Source organism: Vigna angularis, chromosome 2, assembly GCF_016808095.1.
Source record: "Vigna angularis cultivar LongXiaoDou No.4 chromosome 2, ASM1680809v1, whole genome shotgun sequence".
Classification (NCBI taxonomy): domain Eukaryota; kingdom Viridiplantae; phylum Streptophyta; class Magnoliopsida; order Fabales; family Fabaceae; genus Vigna; species Vigna angularis.
In genome coordinates, this window is record NC_068971.1 from 10,960,499 (window position 1) to 10,975,043 (window position 14,545).

At 37.0% G+C, this 14,545-nt stretch overlaps 2 protein-coding genes across 6 annotated transcripts; one reads left to right on the forward strand and one right to left on the reverse strand.

Annotated features, from left to right (window-relative positions):
• On the forward strand, nt 1-9,198 carry LOC108327261 (probable galacturonosyltransferase 7). 4 transcript variants are annotated; one of them, XM_052872893.1, is made up of 10 exons: nt 1-283; nt 1,201-1,232; nt 1,353-1,409; nt 2,133-2,192; nt 4,640-4,868; nt 4,968-5,017; nt 5,930-6,231; nt 7,001-7,355; nt 7,445-7,978; nt 8,379-9,198. In XM_052872893.1, exons 1-10 carry the CDS (start codon nt 127-129, stop codon nt 8,652-8,654), a joined length of 2,052 nt encoding a protein of 683 aa, XP_052728853.1. In that variant the 5' UTR covers nt 1-126; the 3' UTR covers nt 8,655-9,198. The 4 variants fall into 4 exon arrangements, with proteins under 4 accessions (XP_052728853.1, XP_052728855.1, XP_052728854.1 ...); XM_052872894.1 differs by lacking the exon at nt 1,353-1,409 and having other exon boundaries at nt 2-283; XM_052872895.1 differs by lacking the exons at nt 4,640-4,868; nt 4,968-5,017.
• Nucleotides 9,199-10,105: 907 nt separating this feature from the next.
• Nucleotides 10,106-14,499, reverse strand: LOC108329464 (protein SCARECROW). 2 transcript variants are annotated; one of them, XM_017563675.2, is made up of 3 exons: nt 11,963-14,499; nt 11,109-11,380; nt 10,106-10,527 (listed from the first exon to the last, which is right to left on the reverse strand). In XM_017563675.2, exons 1-3 carry the CDS (start codon nt 13,996-13,998, stop codon nt 10,502-10,504), a joined length of 2,334 nt encoding a protein of 777 aa, XP_017419164.1. In that variant the 5' UTR covers nt 13,999-14,499; the 3' UTR covers nt 10,106-10,501. The 2 variants fall into 2 exon arrangements, with proteins under 2 accessions (XP_017419164.1, XP_017419163.1); XM_017563674.2 differs by lacking the exon at nt 10,106-10,527 and having other exon boundaries at nt 10,616-11,380; nt 11,963-14,498.
• Nucleotides 14,500-14,545: the final 46 nt, after the last annotated feature.

Sequence of the window (14,545 nt, forward strand, 5' to 3'; positions counted from 1 at the left end):
TTAAAAAAAAAAACTGAAAAGCGAGAGAAGTAGAGTGAGAGGGAAAGAAACAGAGAGAGAAAGGGGGTATATCATCTCCACAGATAGTGTGAGAGAAGAAAGAGGAAGATAAAAAAACAAACTCCGATGAAGAGCGGTGGTTTGGGCGCGGTTCCGTCGTACGGCGTCCCCGCGAAACGACGGTGGAGAGGGCTCGTGATTGCGGTGCTCGGTCTCGTCATTCTCTCCATGCTCGTTCCTCTCGTCTTCTTGCTTGGTCTCCACAACGGCTTCCACTCTTCCGGTACGATCTCGCCGAGATCTCTCTCCTCTCTATTAACGCTCTTCCGTTATTCCACATTTTCCTTTCGCGCCAGATCCGCGCCAATTAAGCCTCCTATTTCTCTCTTCGCTCTCTTCCTCGTTCGCCACACTGCAGTACGCTCTAGATCTAAACGCTTCAGTCACAGCGCAAGAAACGGCGTCGCCGAATCGCCGCTTGTTTTTAATCAATGAATTGAGTTTTATTTCCATCCTTACTTCAAGCTCGGAACTCTTTTGCATTCAATGAAAGATCTGTATGTTCGTTTTGCTTTTATAGTGAAAATAATAATAATGATAAGGTGGATGGAACTTAAGTACAGTGCTAAGGAGAGTTTCAATTTAAACTGTGTAATAAAGATTGGCGTTAACTGTCATAATGCATTTGTGTTGTGGACCTCTCTGTTTGTAAAACAGCATGTAAGAAAATGCATCTAATTGTTGTCCTAATAGGCATAAACATAGTAGAATCGTGTTTACGACGGAAAGGTTAAATGTACGTATAATTGGATCATGAAAACCTCGGAGCACAGGACGTATGTTTCAATCAATGGTTTGTTTTTATTTTTTTAGAGATGTGACTGCAATTATGAATGAAGTAACTCCATTCAATCGAGTTAGTGAATAATCTGCATTTCACTTTTTTCGCAAATAGCATTTTTCTGTATAGTTTTGTATCTCTACTATAATGGAATTCTAACATTCATGTACCGTGCTTTGGATATATTTACATGCATTTACCAGAAAAGTTTATGTGAACTTATTGTTAGTGGTCATAAATGCACTTTTATTTGTAGTCGAATTTGCTCTTCTGATCGAAGGTCTTGTGCCTTGACTTGATTTCTTTTGTTTTTTTGTTTTTCCTTAACCTGGTATTCATTTATCATTGCTATTTTGCAGGATATGTATATGAACAGAAGAATTCTCCTTCAGTAAGCTTTCAATTCAACAATAGTATCTGTGAATTGTTACAATTTTTCCATGTTGGTGTTCACTGTACTGATGTCTCTTTTTTTTTGTTCTCCATTCACGTCTGTTGTTTTTCAAATCAGAATCAGAAAAGTCTTGAAAGTTATGATAGACATGATGTTGGTCATAATGAGTCTGAGGTATGGTGGTTTACACCTTATTGGTACACCCATCCATTTGTTCTAGCATTCTTAGGTGGTATAGTGTTGGTCATAGTAACCTCACTGATTAAGTTGTGGTCTAGTTACAGTTATGACAAATTGCTGAAATAGATAGAAGTTCCAGTGTAAGTTCTATTTTTAAGCTGTCAAATGAGTGAATACTTTTTCAAATTTTTAATTGGCGTGCTCAATTGTTGGCAGGATATTCTCAAAACAGAGAAAATGATCAATAAATTCAACCATTTAATAGTGTATCAGTAATCAGGAAACCTTGGTGCTTAACGTTGTACACGAAAAAATAGTGTATCAGTAATTAGTTAACCTTAGAATATTGTTGATCATAACCTCACTAATTTAGTTGTGGGCAACTTACAGTTGTCACCACAATTGCAGAAAAACTAATGACATAAGTTACTTTTTCTTAAGTTTGAGATGATTGAATACTTTTCTTATTTTAAATTGATGTGCACTATTATTGATGTGATATTCTCAAAGCAAACAAAAAAAGAGTAAGTAATTCGTTCATTAAATAGTATATCAGTAATCAGTATACATGCATAAAACAGTGATTAGTAATGAAGTGCAAAAGGAACGTATAACTGGTGCACAAATCTGATATAACTTATGATACAAACATTCAAAAAGTTAAATCTTATGCCCCCAAACATCAAATTCATGTTGCCTTGTAAATTTCTTTTGCAGGGAGAACAATCAAGTCATGTGAAGGAATTGATAACAAAGTTTGAACCTACTCTTCCAAAGGTACTCTATAATACTGTGTTCGTTAAATTCGGCATTTCTTGTTGATAAATTTTTTTTGCTATTAATTGTTAATTCTGTCATATCTTTTAATTGTAGAAGGAAAATGTGTATGTTTAATCCTGCCAACTGTAATTGAAAAGAAAACTGAACAGTTCTTGGTGGGAGGGAATGCAAGGGAGGGAGGGGAAATAAGAAGATAAATAAACCCCTTATTTGATTTTGCAACCAGTCTAACCCGTCTAATGTGGGGGAGGTTGGAAAGTGGAAACAATGCTTAAAGTTTTGTGAATTGTGCTGACCAAGTTATCCTTTTTAAGCTCAATGGTTTTGTTTTAGTCTAAAGGGTATGTAAATTAATAGTTTCCAACCCCATTCTCTTCATTAAAATCCCCCCTCTCATAAACTTTGAACCAAAAAGATGGAGGGTCAATCATGTTTCTGTAACTGTCATCATTATAAGGTTTCTGGTTCCATTTCAATCTTAATGTTCCCTCCATGTAAGTTGTTGAGGATTTTTGTTTTTATTATGATTTTAGTATATAAATAAATTCATTAGAATGAAAAAGTGATGAAAAGTTCATACAAAAGAGAAGGATAAGAATTCCCAGGAACAGAAAAAGAAAAATACATTATAAAAGCCAAGGTAAGTATTTTTTACATGGCATTTTAGAAGAATACCATGCATTCTTTACCATCCCATGGTTGAGAGGCATAAAATAATCCGATCCTAACTAACTAAATGTATTAAAGAACTGCATGAACTTTGCATTACCCTAAGATATGTGCTACTTCCATTTTTCTGAAGCCTTTGTACCTAACCATTAGAAATTGTTCCAAAGTAGGACACATCCAATGTTAACCAAAATCCCCAAATAGATACATAAAAAAGTGAACATCTTATAATGCAAGAACCAGTGCCCAAAAGATCTAGTGATTTTAGTTTTAAACTTGCCATACAACTTACAACAGTTAAGCTATAGTTATTTGCCACATTTATATTTAAAAGTTTGTATCTTGTTCAACTCCACTTTTTTTTCCTTTTGACGTATTGGTAGCTTTCATTTTGCTTTTCTTTTTGTTTAATAAGACAGATTGCTCTTGTATTTTAGTTCTTTTTGTGTACTGTAGTCCTATTTGGAGAAACTTGTCCATAAACACCTTTATGAGAGAAAAATAAGAAGGAAAAATGATATTAGCTTCTCAAAAAGTTGAAATTAACTTAGCTATGAATTAAAACATAAGATTTTGAAGAAACTAAGTTAAATATCTTCTACAATTTAACTTGTACATAAACTAATTTTAATTTATGGAAAAGCTAATTTGATTTTTCTTTTTTTTTTTCTGTCCTAAAAATCTTTATATTGAAGATTTTCCAAGCAAACCCAATATCTTAGTTATTTGCAGACCACACTTCAGTTTACTTTATGCTATCATTGCTCTGTCAAACGTTGGGTTCTAAGAATTCTCCCTTCCTTTCTAACAATTACAGTTAAGGTTGTGATTTTGATATATTTTGTGTTATGATACTGTGCTGTCTTTGGATTTCCATAGCCAGTGGCTGGAACCACGGATGTTAGTGCAGCTACCTTTCTATTTTTATGATTATTTGATAACGAAAGACTTAACTTGCAAAGTTCATTCTTTGAACGTGACCAAGTGGTGGAGAATATAATAAAATATTTTAATTTACATATTATTATCTCATAGACTTAGTAGACATAATGCATATAATTTAATCTGATATAAATGATAATACTAGACTACTGCGTGTATAAATAGTATGTATTATTGAACATGCATTCCTAATATGATTATGAGATTCAGTAATATAGCAAGAGAATGCTCTTCTCTTTGTAATCTGTATTTTTTAATTTTCTTTTGTTGTGTCTTTTCTTATGTGTTATAATTGCCATTCCAGACAGCTATAGTCGACTCCTTCCTAGATAGGTCCTAATGGTTGATGGGTTATACCCAGTGACCTGGTGACTTTTTTACTTCTTGTCAAAGATCAAAACTAGTTAATTTTCTATTTTCTTTATTATGGGGATTTAAATTTTAAATTTTATATGGTGTCTTTATGTCTGAATAAGGATTTAGTGTGTGACTTTTTTATCTGACGTATACTCAACATAGAAGAATCAAAGGATTACCCAGATGGTGAGGCACTCATTTTTGGATGTCCACAGAATTAGAAGAATTATTATGCGTTTAGTGTTATTAATTCCTTCCTCGAGTTTCCTTCAATATCCTAAACTCTTTGTTCCGTTTCAACATGACACGTTTATCAATGGATTAGAATTCTTTTGTATTTTGGGGGCTTAAATGTACTGATTTGTCTAAGTTGTTAGATAAAAAATGATAAGAGCAAGGAGGACAAGAATAAGTGGGTGGGGGCTGTTGAATATTTTTGGCAATATCATTAATTTTCGATAATAATCTCATGACAGGATGTCCTCGAGCAATATGCTCATGAAGGCAAGAATAACACCATAGATAAAACTGCCAGTGATAATAAACAAAGAGGTGGTTCTACTGACAACATTGATAAGACTGCCAGTGATGATAAACAAAGAGTTGGTTCTACTGAGACCATTGATAGGACTGCCAGTGATGATAAACAAAGAGGTGGTTCTGCTAACACCATTGATAAGACTGCCAGTGATGGTAAACAAAGAGGTTGTTCTACTGCCATTGATAAGACTACCCACATCCCATGATACCTTCTTGTATCTCATTTCCCTCCTTTTTATGCTTTTAATCTTAAATGATTTTCAGGTTCTAAGGTGCCACCTAATGATGTTCTGCAATCACCTCCAACCTCAAATGTACGCATATATTACTGTAATTGGTTGAAACTTCTATTTAACACATTAACCAACTAATAGCACTCAATAGTTCACTTCATAATATTGATCCAGGTCCCAATTATACTATCTAGTGTGTCTGGTACGATGCTGATCCAATAACATTATAGCATACTAAGACCTAAGATAATATGGACAAAGTCATGCCATCTAACACTACCTTAAGTAGTAAAACCAGAAGCAGAAAACATAGACAGGGTCTTCTTGCAGCTGTTATGGGAAGAAGATTGTAAAAGGGAAAATATTTGATGAGAAAGGCATGATGGCATACAAGAAAGAGTTTCAGATGTGGGGGAAATCTATTCTGCTCAATGGAAGGGAGGAAAGGTCATGATGGAAAGTGAATGCTTTGCTCGCACCATGTTGAAACTATATCTTCCAATGATTATTAATTGATCAGATTGGTACAATGCTAATAATAATATAGGCCATCCACCAATATGATCCAACCAATACAAGCTTAGACCAATAACACTACCAAGCTTTGTAAATATAAGTAAAAATAAAGGTAATGTTTTTGGTGAACTTAAATATAAGTAAATTTCAACGACCTCAATCCTATTTGATGCTAATTTTTCAAAAACACCATCAGTTATAAACCTAAGCACTATCCCCACTAAATATTAGAAGGTCATTTAGTAAAAGTACCTTTTTATTGTATAGATACACGAATAATAAATGAACCTAACTATTATTCTTAATTAGTGTGAAAGTAATTAATTTTTCTTATGTTCGAGTCCAAAGGTAGTATTCATAGTATAACATAAAGTTATATAACTTGCACACATTATTATTCCCCAGCTAAGTTTTTTGTAAGTTATTTTATATATTGTCATTCATATAAGAACTTACACCGATTAAGTTCTGCAACAGAATCCTAGCAGTGATCATATTGAACAGGCCACCCACCCAAAAACAAGCTCTACCAATGAAGACAGAAATTCGTGTCAGATCACATTTGGTAGTTATTGCCTATGGCAACAAGAACATAGACAAGAAATGAAAGAGACTCTGATTAAGAAATTGAAAGACCAACTATTTGTGACTAGAGCTTATTATCCTAGCATTGCAAAACTCCCAGCAAAAGATAAATTGTCTCGCCAACTGAAACAGAATATACAAGAGATGGAGCACATGCTTAGTGAATCTACCTCAGATGCTGATCTTCCACCAGTGTAAGCTGATATATTCGTATTATTTATCCTTTGGCCAAAAGTTTACTTGTCTGAGTTGCGTTCTGTTTGAACTGTTATTGGAATTTCATAGTTGCAATTAGGAAAAATCTCATCCTCAATCAAGTAGTCTTATAAAAAATAATTAATTTCTGTTTTGATATCTGCTTGCTGATCAGGTTTTCGGTAGTTTTTTAATCCAGATTTTCACATTTCTAGACAATCCTTAAAGTAGTTCCAACATTCCTGGTTCCCTAGACAATCATTGGTCTATACATTATTCCCCGAAGCATAGCCTTATCTTTCTTTCTTGTCTCGACTTTGTTTTATCTTTGGATTTACTATGTTGCTTTACCTCGAACCAAAAGCTATTGCTGTCATTCTTACCTTTCAGGATTGTCACGAATCAACTCCCTTGAAAGCTAAAGGTATTAGGTGTAGACACTTGATTGGTTTATTATCTCTTAGCACACCCTCATGCAAAAGCCTTTGAGCTTGAAGCAAACAATGCAGTTGCTCATTTTTTCATGTGCTGATTCAACTTTTATTCAGAGGAATTCGGGGGCAGAAAGGATTAACTAGTTACCACTCGGTGAATGAGATTTTCTTGAACTAACTTCCAAAAGCAAAGATCTCATCTTAGGTTTAAGCATATGAATAGTTTTATTACATCTCGTAACCAGGACTGACTATACCTGCGTCTCTTTGTTTTCACTTTTAAAATGCTATAAATGTGCTAGAAACTTTACATTGTATCAATATTATATTACAGGGCTGAGAGTTATTCAAAGAAGATGGAAAATACAATAAGCAGAATAAAATCAGTCCCTGTGGAATGCACCAATGTGGACAAGAAATTGAGACAAATATTTGATTTGACCGAGGATGAAGCCAAGTTCCACATGAAACAGAGTGCATTCTTGTATAAACTTAATGTGCTGACAATGCCGAAGAGTCTTCACTGCCTGTCACTGAAACTAACTGTAGAATATTTCAAATCCCCACAATACGACGAAAAAGCTAACGAAGAGAAGTTTACTGATTCTTCCTTGCAGCATTATGTTATTTTCTCTAATAATGTGCTTGCAGCTTCAGTAGTAATCAACTCCACTGTATTTCATGCAAAAGTATGTTATACTTCTAGTCCTGTATTTGATAAAGGTTGAATATTAGCGACTATAATAATAATTTTACTTGTGGCTGCACGTTGTTTCAGGAAAGTTTGAATCAGGTTTTTCATGTGTTGACTGATAGAGAAAACTATTATGCAATGAAGCTCTGGTTCTTGAGGAACCAGTTTAAAAAAGCTGCTGTTCAAGTGGTGAATGTTGAGCAGGACAGCCAAATGGAAAATCCATTGCCTCTATCCTTGCCTGAGGAGTTCTGGGTTTCATTTCGTGGTTATGATAATCCATCCACGAACCAGATTAGAACGGAATACCTTTCAATTTTTTCTGATTCCCACTACTTACTTCCTGATTTATTCAGCAATTTGAAGAAAGTTGTGGTTCTGGATGATGATGTTGTTATCCAGCAAGACTTATCTGCTTTGTGGAACATAGACTTGGGAGATAAAGTTAATGGTGCAGAGCAGTTCTGCTCAGTAAAGCTGGGTCAACTGAGAAGTTATCTGGGCGAGAAAGGTTTCAGCCACAGTTCCTGTGCATGGATGTCGGGGTTGAACATAATTGACCTGGGGAGGTGGAGAGAACTTGGTCTGACTCAAACTTACAAAAAGTTGATAAAAGAGGTAAGTAAATTAATTTATCTACAATTAAAATACATCTTTACAGAAAACACTATCGTTGGAAATAACAGTATTGAGATAGTCTAGTTGAATATAGTTGGCAATGAGTGTCAAATTTGGGGCCAAGCTTCATGGATTTTGCCCCAGTAAACCAATAAAATGTGTTGTCTGGGCTAAACTTATTTCGGCCTGACTTATTGCAGCTAGCCCAAATTCGAACAAGCCCTGCCCACACTATCGATCAATTGGGCCTATCAAGTTTTGATTAGTCTTTAACATAGGAGAGCCTTTTGATAGTTTATGACCAATGGAAAAAAGTTAGATGGAAGTTAATTTTAAGAAAGTTTATGTCGTGCATATTTTGGGCTGTTTACATTTTCTGATCTTCTATTTCCTTTTGTAGTTGACCGTGAAAGAAGGATCTGCTGAAGGTATTGCATGGCGGGCAAGCTTGCTCGCCTTTGAGAATAGAATACATCCACTGGATAAGTGGGTTGTGTCTGGACTAGGTCATAATTATACCATTGAGTCTCAGTCCATTAAGACAGCTCCGGTGCTACACTATAATGGGAACATGAAACCTTGGCTTGATCTGGGAATTCCACAGTATAAGAGCTATTGGAAGAAGTTTCTGAACAAAGAGGATCAGCTTTTAAGTGAATGCAATGTAAATTCATAATAGGTTATGGTTCCTATGTAAGCTTGCATGTTTTGGAAGTTGTAGGGTTGAGCTCTTAAGAAACAAGAGGATGCCTGTGCTTTGGGTGCTCAATTTTGTGATCTAGTTTTCAAAGGGGTTTTGTGGAAAAGAAGCAATGGTGGTGATGAGATTGACACACCAATTATAAAATTAATCAGTCAATAAGGAACCTGGAAACTTCCCTGCATTTCTGGCAAAAGGATCAAGAAATCTGAGTAGCCTCACTGTTTTCGAGATAGCTAATTGGTGTTGAGGTTTTCCCCCACTGTGCTGGTGGGCACTATGAAGATTTATACATGAGCAAGGCTGGTCCATGAAAAATAACTCAATATAAAGACAGTAATTGTTTGTTTCAAGATTTTATTATTCTACATGATGTAAATTATTCGTAGCTGTGAAACAGGTAGAGCTATTCGTTCTAGTTCTTTGCTTCATAATTTGCCCCATGTTTTTTCTATTCGATGACAAGAATGTTGTCCAACAGTTCTATAAAAGAAAAAGTAACAATTTTGTCCTCTAGCAATACTTTAACTGTAACTACTCTTCTTTGCAATTCATTATTGTTTGCTGTATCAGTGAAACGTGCTTTTCGTAGACAGTAGTATCCAAGATCGAGAAGTGTGGTACATTGCACTCTGAATATACGTTGAGACAATGAGATTGATTGACATTGTCTATAGTTTCCGCCAATACTCTAGACAACCTCCGTAAAATATGCTTTGTTAGAGCATTTTTTAGGACTTTCTTACTCACTAAATTTCATAAATATGGGTTTTCAAGAGTTAAAAGGATTGGTTTATATGATAATTTATTTTTTAATTGTAAAAAACTCATTTGTGAAATTCACCTTCAAATAATGTTTGTATTTATAATGAATTATTTTAAAAAGTTTCCAATGGAAATACTCTTGTTCGGCCCAAAGGAACATATTTTATGTTTAATCTCGTACAAACTATTGAAATGTGTTATTGATAAGATCACCTAAAAACAGTTCGTTTTGAAGTGTAGAAGACACTTATTTAGGGATAACAAGGTTAGGTATGGATTCGAGATTAGTGTATGCATTATTTTAAGTTATTTTAGATTTCTAACTTTTTACCACTTTCTTGAATATTAAAAAAATAGTAGACCTCGAGAACAGTTTTGCTTAAAGGCTTTTCTTAATTAATTGTTATCGGGCTCAAACTTCAAATTTAATGGAGTATTTCGTCTTTACCCTCTTCGTAACTGAAGAAAGTAATATATAAATAATCGAGCTGAATTCACATCATACTAGAAAAAAAAAAAAAACTATTCCATGTAATAATGGAACTTCATCATTCACTTTCAATAGCATGACGTATTATTTCAGAAACCCAAATGGATTAATAACACATCAAAAGTTTGATAAAATTTACACGAATGCGATAGATTTCAAAGTATAATTGTCTTTAATTTAAAAAACATCGTAGTGCTATCCAAAGCAATTAAAGTTCACCGCTTGTTTTCAGGAGTGGTTTAGTAAAATCTAATGCATAAAATACATTATTTTGAAGATTGCAATGTTTTCCCGAAGTGCCATGTCACTTTAGAATGTGCAGCTTCTGATTTTCCTTTTCCTCAAACAAAAGATTGTGCCATAAATAAGAAAGAAAAGCACAAAGTGTTTACAAAAAAGACCATTGAATGTTCCTAACAGAAGTAATGAAGGTGGATTCTTCTACAGTGACTTTGTCTTTTACGGCATGGATCTCTTTTAACAGTGCTCCTTGAAAAAAGAAAAATGAAAGTATCCAAATTTAGAATATGCTTTCCCTTCGTGCTATATCATGCGGTTGAGAAGCCATTCAAGAAGTCACTGCTACAAACCCAACTGAACAACCAACAATGGTCAGATCAATTTGAGGTAACAAAATTTTACATTAGTAGTAAAGTGCAGGTAATACTCGAAAACCAGCAGCAAACAACCAACCAACTCACTCATTGGGGCTAACCATTAAAATCAGAATATAATAGTAACATCCTCATAAGTTCTCTTAATAAAATACTATCAGAAAAACTCTCAAGTGCTCCCCGAGCAAGAGAACTTTCTCGCTTTATGTCAATAGTGGGGTACCCCTTCAACCATTTAGTCATCATTCTTTCCTATTTTAGCTACATCATCTTTTTTTTACGTTACTGCTGAAGTGGGTACACAGTAGGCAAGAAAAATCACATGCTTTGGGATCACCTAAGATGGATGCTACATAGGATTATTAGAATGAGCCTAGTTGTGATGTGTAATGGCAGTGCCACTATGGAATGGAGGTCTCCAAGCTGAAGCAGTGAGCAAGCAAAGGTCCTTCCAACCAAGTTTAAGGATGCCATTGTCCTCCACCAAGGTATAACCCTCTGATGGGAACATACCAAGGAGTAGACTAGCTTGAGTTGCAGCATTACCAGCTAGAGATATACCTCTAAATCCACACTGCTGAAACTTCTCCCTCCAGTTGTGAAACTTTGGCTCCCCAGTTCTTGATGGCCCTCCAACAGCTAGCACATTTCGAATCTCCCTAGACAATAGCTGTTGTTCCACCACATGCCTCTCTTCGCTCTCCTCCCCATAGCTAGACCCAAGAGAGTCAAACAACGCCGAGTAGTAGTGTATGGCTTCCACAAACCTCCCCAAGAATGAACCACTGTTGCTTAGGTCTTGCTCTACCACAGTCACCACTTTAGGTGCCAGCCTGCATTACACAAGTCCATGCAACAAATGCAGTGTAAAGTGTCTTTACATTTGCACACAAGTTCAATTCAGAATTACTATATCCAGTAACTTTTACGATAGGTACTTAAAAGTAATAGCTTTTTCTTGATCTTTCCACTATCTGGCCTTCAAACTCCAGAAACTACATAGCGACAATGTAAGTAATAATAAACACACTAGACCCATCACCCCTTCTTTCAAAACTTATTATATATATATATATATATATATATATACACTCTACAGTTCTCTTCTTACCTTTTTTTTTTGTTTCTCCCCCATTAAGATATGTGCAGAGAGTAATTCAAAACTAGACATAATCATTATTCCCGATCTTCCTTAGAAAAGAAAAGGGCAGAGACATAAAGTGAGTACTAGAGCCTATAAAGGTGAAAAAGGGATTTTGGGGACTTCTTTCTTGAAAAGTACCATGACTAGTTTCCTATGTACTAACCCCACTCAGCTTATTTCAACTCCCTCCGGATCATGCAAATTACGCAAGAAGTAACATAAACCCATGCAATGCATCGAATGAATGAATGGAGTAAAACCCTTCACCCACCTCTGCAAGAGCCACAAGGTGTTGGTGTCTGAGCCGGTGACATCATAGAGGGAATGTTGCAACCAGTGAACTGCAACAGCTTCGGTTTTGCTAACGTTGAGCCTCTCAGGGTCAAGGTTCCCTACTTTCTCAGCCACCGGGAAGAACTCAAAGGGAAGACCAAGTTTGTTTGCAAAATCGGACAAACGTTTACCCGTGGCTTCAAGTGCTTCCATGGAAGTACCAAGCCCCGTGAGCCTCACATAAGGGGCTCCACCAGGTCTTGAAGCTAGAATGTAGAACAAACCAGGCCACTGCAACCCTTGCATTATGTCCAGATCTATGATGTGCACCCTCTCTTCCCTTTCAAAAGCTTCTTGGATAGCTTGGTTTGCTGTGAAATGTGAGAACTTCACGAAAGGACTGATTCCGTTGAACACTTGGAAAGCCGATGCCACCTTGTGGCTTTGATGGGTGTGTGGCAAAGTGGCATATATCCCCAAACATGAACTCACCAACCTTGCTGATATGGCTTCCGAGAAATAAGCGGCCACACGCTGTGCTGATGTGCCAAACGGTGTTGATAATTGGGAAATCTCTAGCAACATCTTGTTGGCGTCTTCTAGATTCTCAGCTGAAACAGCTTCTGCACACTGCAGCAGCAAAGTGAGGAGATGCAGACCCTCCTCGTCTTTCTTCTTCTGTTCCCGCAACTCTTCTTTCTTCTTTCTTGTGAGTGCCACCTCAGCACTGCTGGTTGCTGCTAGATCTTCCTCTTGAGGGTGAGGCTGCTTCTCTTGTGGCGGTGAATAATGGGGTGGTGGTGGCGGTGAAGGCAAAGTAACCAAAGAAACTGAAGGGTTATTGTTGGTGTTGCTGTTGTTGTTGGCGTTGCTATCGTGGTGGTGAGTGATTGGAGGCACACCCCAATTGGACAACATGTGCTGATTCACAACCACAGGACCACCTGATCCATCTGTGAAGTGCAGATTAGGAACAATGCCATCCACACGATTATTCACGAGCTTCACTGAGGACACAGAAGGTGGAAGAGGCACCCCTTCTGTGCCTCTTTTGTTTTGTGGGGCGGACTCAGTGAGAAGACGCAACCTGTATTCAAGAATCGTTGCAAGGTTGGGGTTGCAAGGGTATATAATCTCCCTCACGTTGCTGATTAGTTGGGGAATCGAAACACTGTTTGAACTGTGAATGAGATCCTTCAATATACCATCGATCCAACCACTCGTGGCGGCCGAAGTGTCGTCCATGGAAGGAGAAGAAGAAGAAGAAGCAACCACGTCGACAATATTTCCACCACTGGTTCTTAGGTTGGTGGTGGCGGTGTTGTTCATGTTGTTGTTGTCGTCTCGGTTCCTTTGGCTTTGAGATGGAAAAAGTGGTAATCCCGAGAATCCACACACTGCAGGCACGGGGTTCTGCTGGTCCTGGCTTTGACTTTCAACAAGCCCTTGGAAATGATGGTGTTGGTGAGCACTGTAGTTTGGAGCAACACCAGAGGTATTGATGGTGGTGGAAGAAGGTAGCAACATAGTGGAGTAGTTGGTTGTGACGGCCACAGTGGGGTAATTTGGAATGCCAACGTTATCTCTTGACGAAATATTACCACTTCTACTATTATGGTTGCTATTATTAAAATGATAGTTATTACTAGTATTATTATTATTGCCATTATTACTACAAGTACCTGCGGCTAACGTAGGTGTGGTGGTGGTGGACCCTTTTTCTAAGGATGACATGTTGACGTTGGTGGAGCTTCGACGAGGAAACCTAGGATAATCAGTGGTGGAAGAAGAGTTGTGTGGTGGAGTGAGATGAACGTTAAGATGGTCCATCTCAGAAGCCATTCTTTTCCTGACGATTTTCCTCTCACAATGAGGCTGTGGGACGATGCCATGTAGGGTGTGTTGGTCGTCGTTGCTCATGTTGCTGGAGTTAGAAGCACTGGTGAGAGGACTAGCAGCACTTGCAGTTGCGTTGTTAACATTCCCATCTTCGGTAATGTTAGTGGCAGCACTGAACAAAGCACAAGCAGCCATAAGGGGATGTAGAAAGTGAGATATAGAAGCAAAAAAAGATATGATAGGGGTGTTGTTCAGATCATGGAAAGAGAAGAAAGGAGGAGAAGTGGGAAAAAACTGAGGTTGTTGTGGAGTGTGTACGTGTGTGTTTGCTTGTTTTGCCAGTCAAATAATTCCCATTTGTAAGAGGGGTTATGTTATGGCATTATGGGATGGCCAAAGCTACAAGGAGATAACGTTGTGAAGATTTGGACAGTGGGTATAGGATTCCCATTTTCCCACCTCTCTCCAACACGATTCTCTATGCCTTTTGGCTTTTGGATGGTTGCAAAAGAAGGGTGTGTTTGGGAGGGATAACACTAGCCACGGCGGTTAGTGCTTCGTCTTTGTGTGCTTTGATTTTATTTATATGTTGCTAAGCATATGTTAGTTTTGTTTGAGATTAATGTGAACGTGTCTCAGACATAGCATATGATAGCATATGATATGTTAAACAATAGGTAGCTAGAGAAAGAAAGAAGAAACGAGAAAGAAAGAAGAAACAAGAAAGAAGAAGGAACTGTGG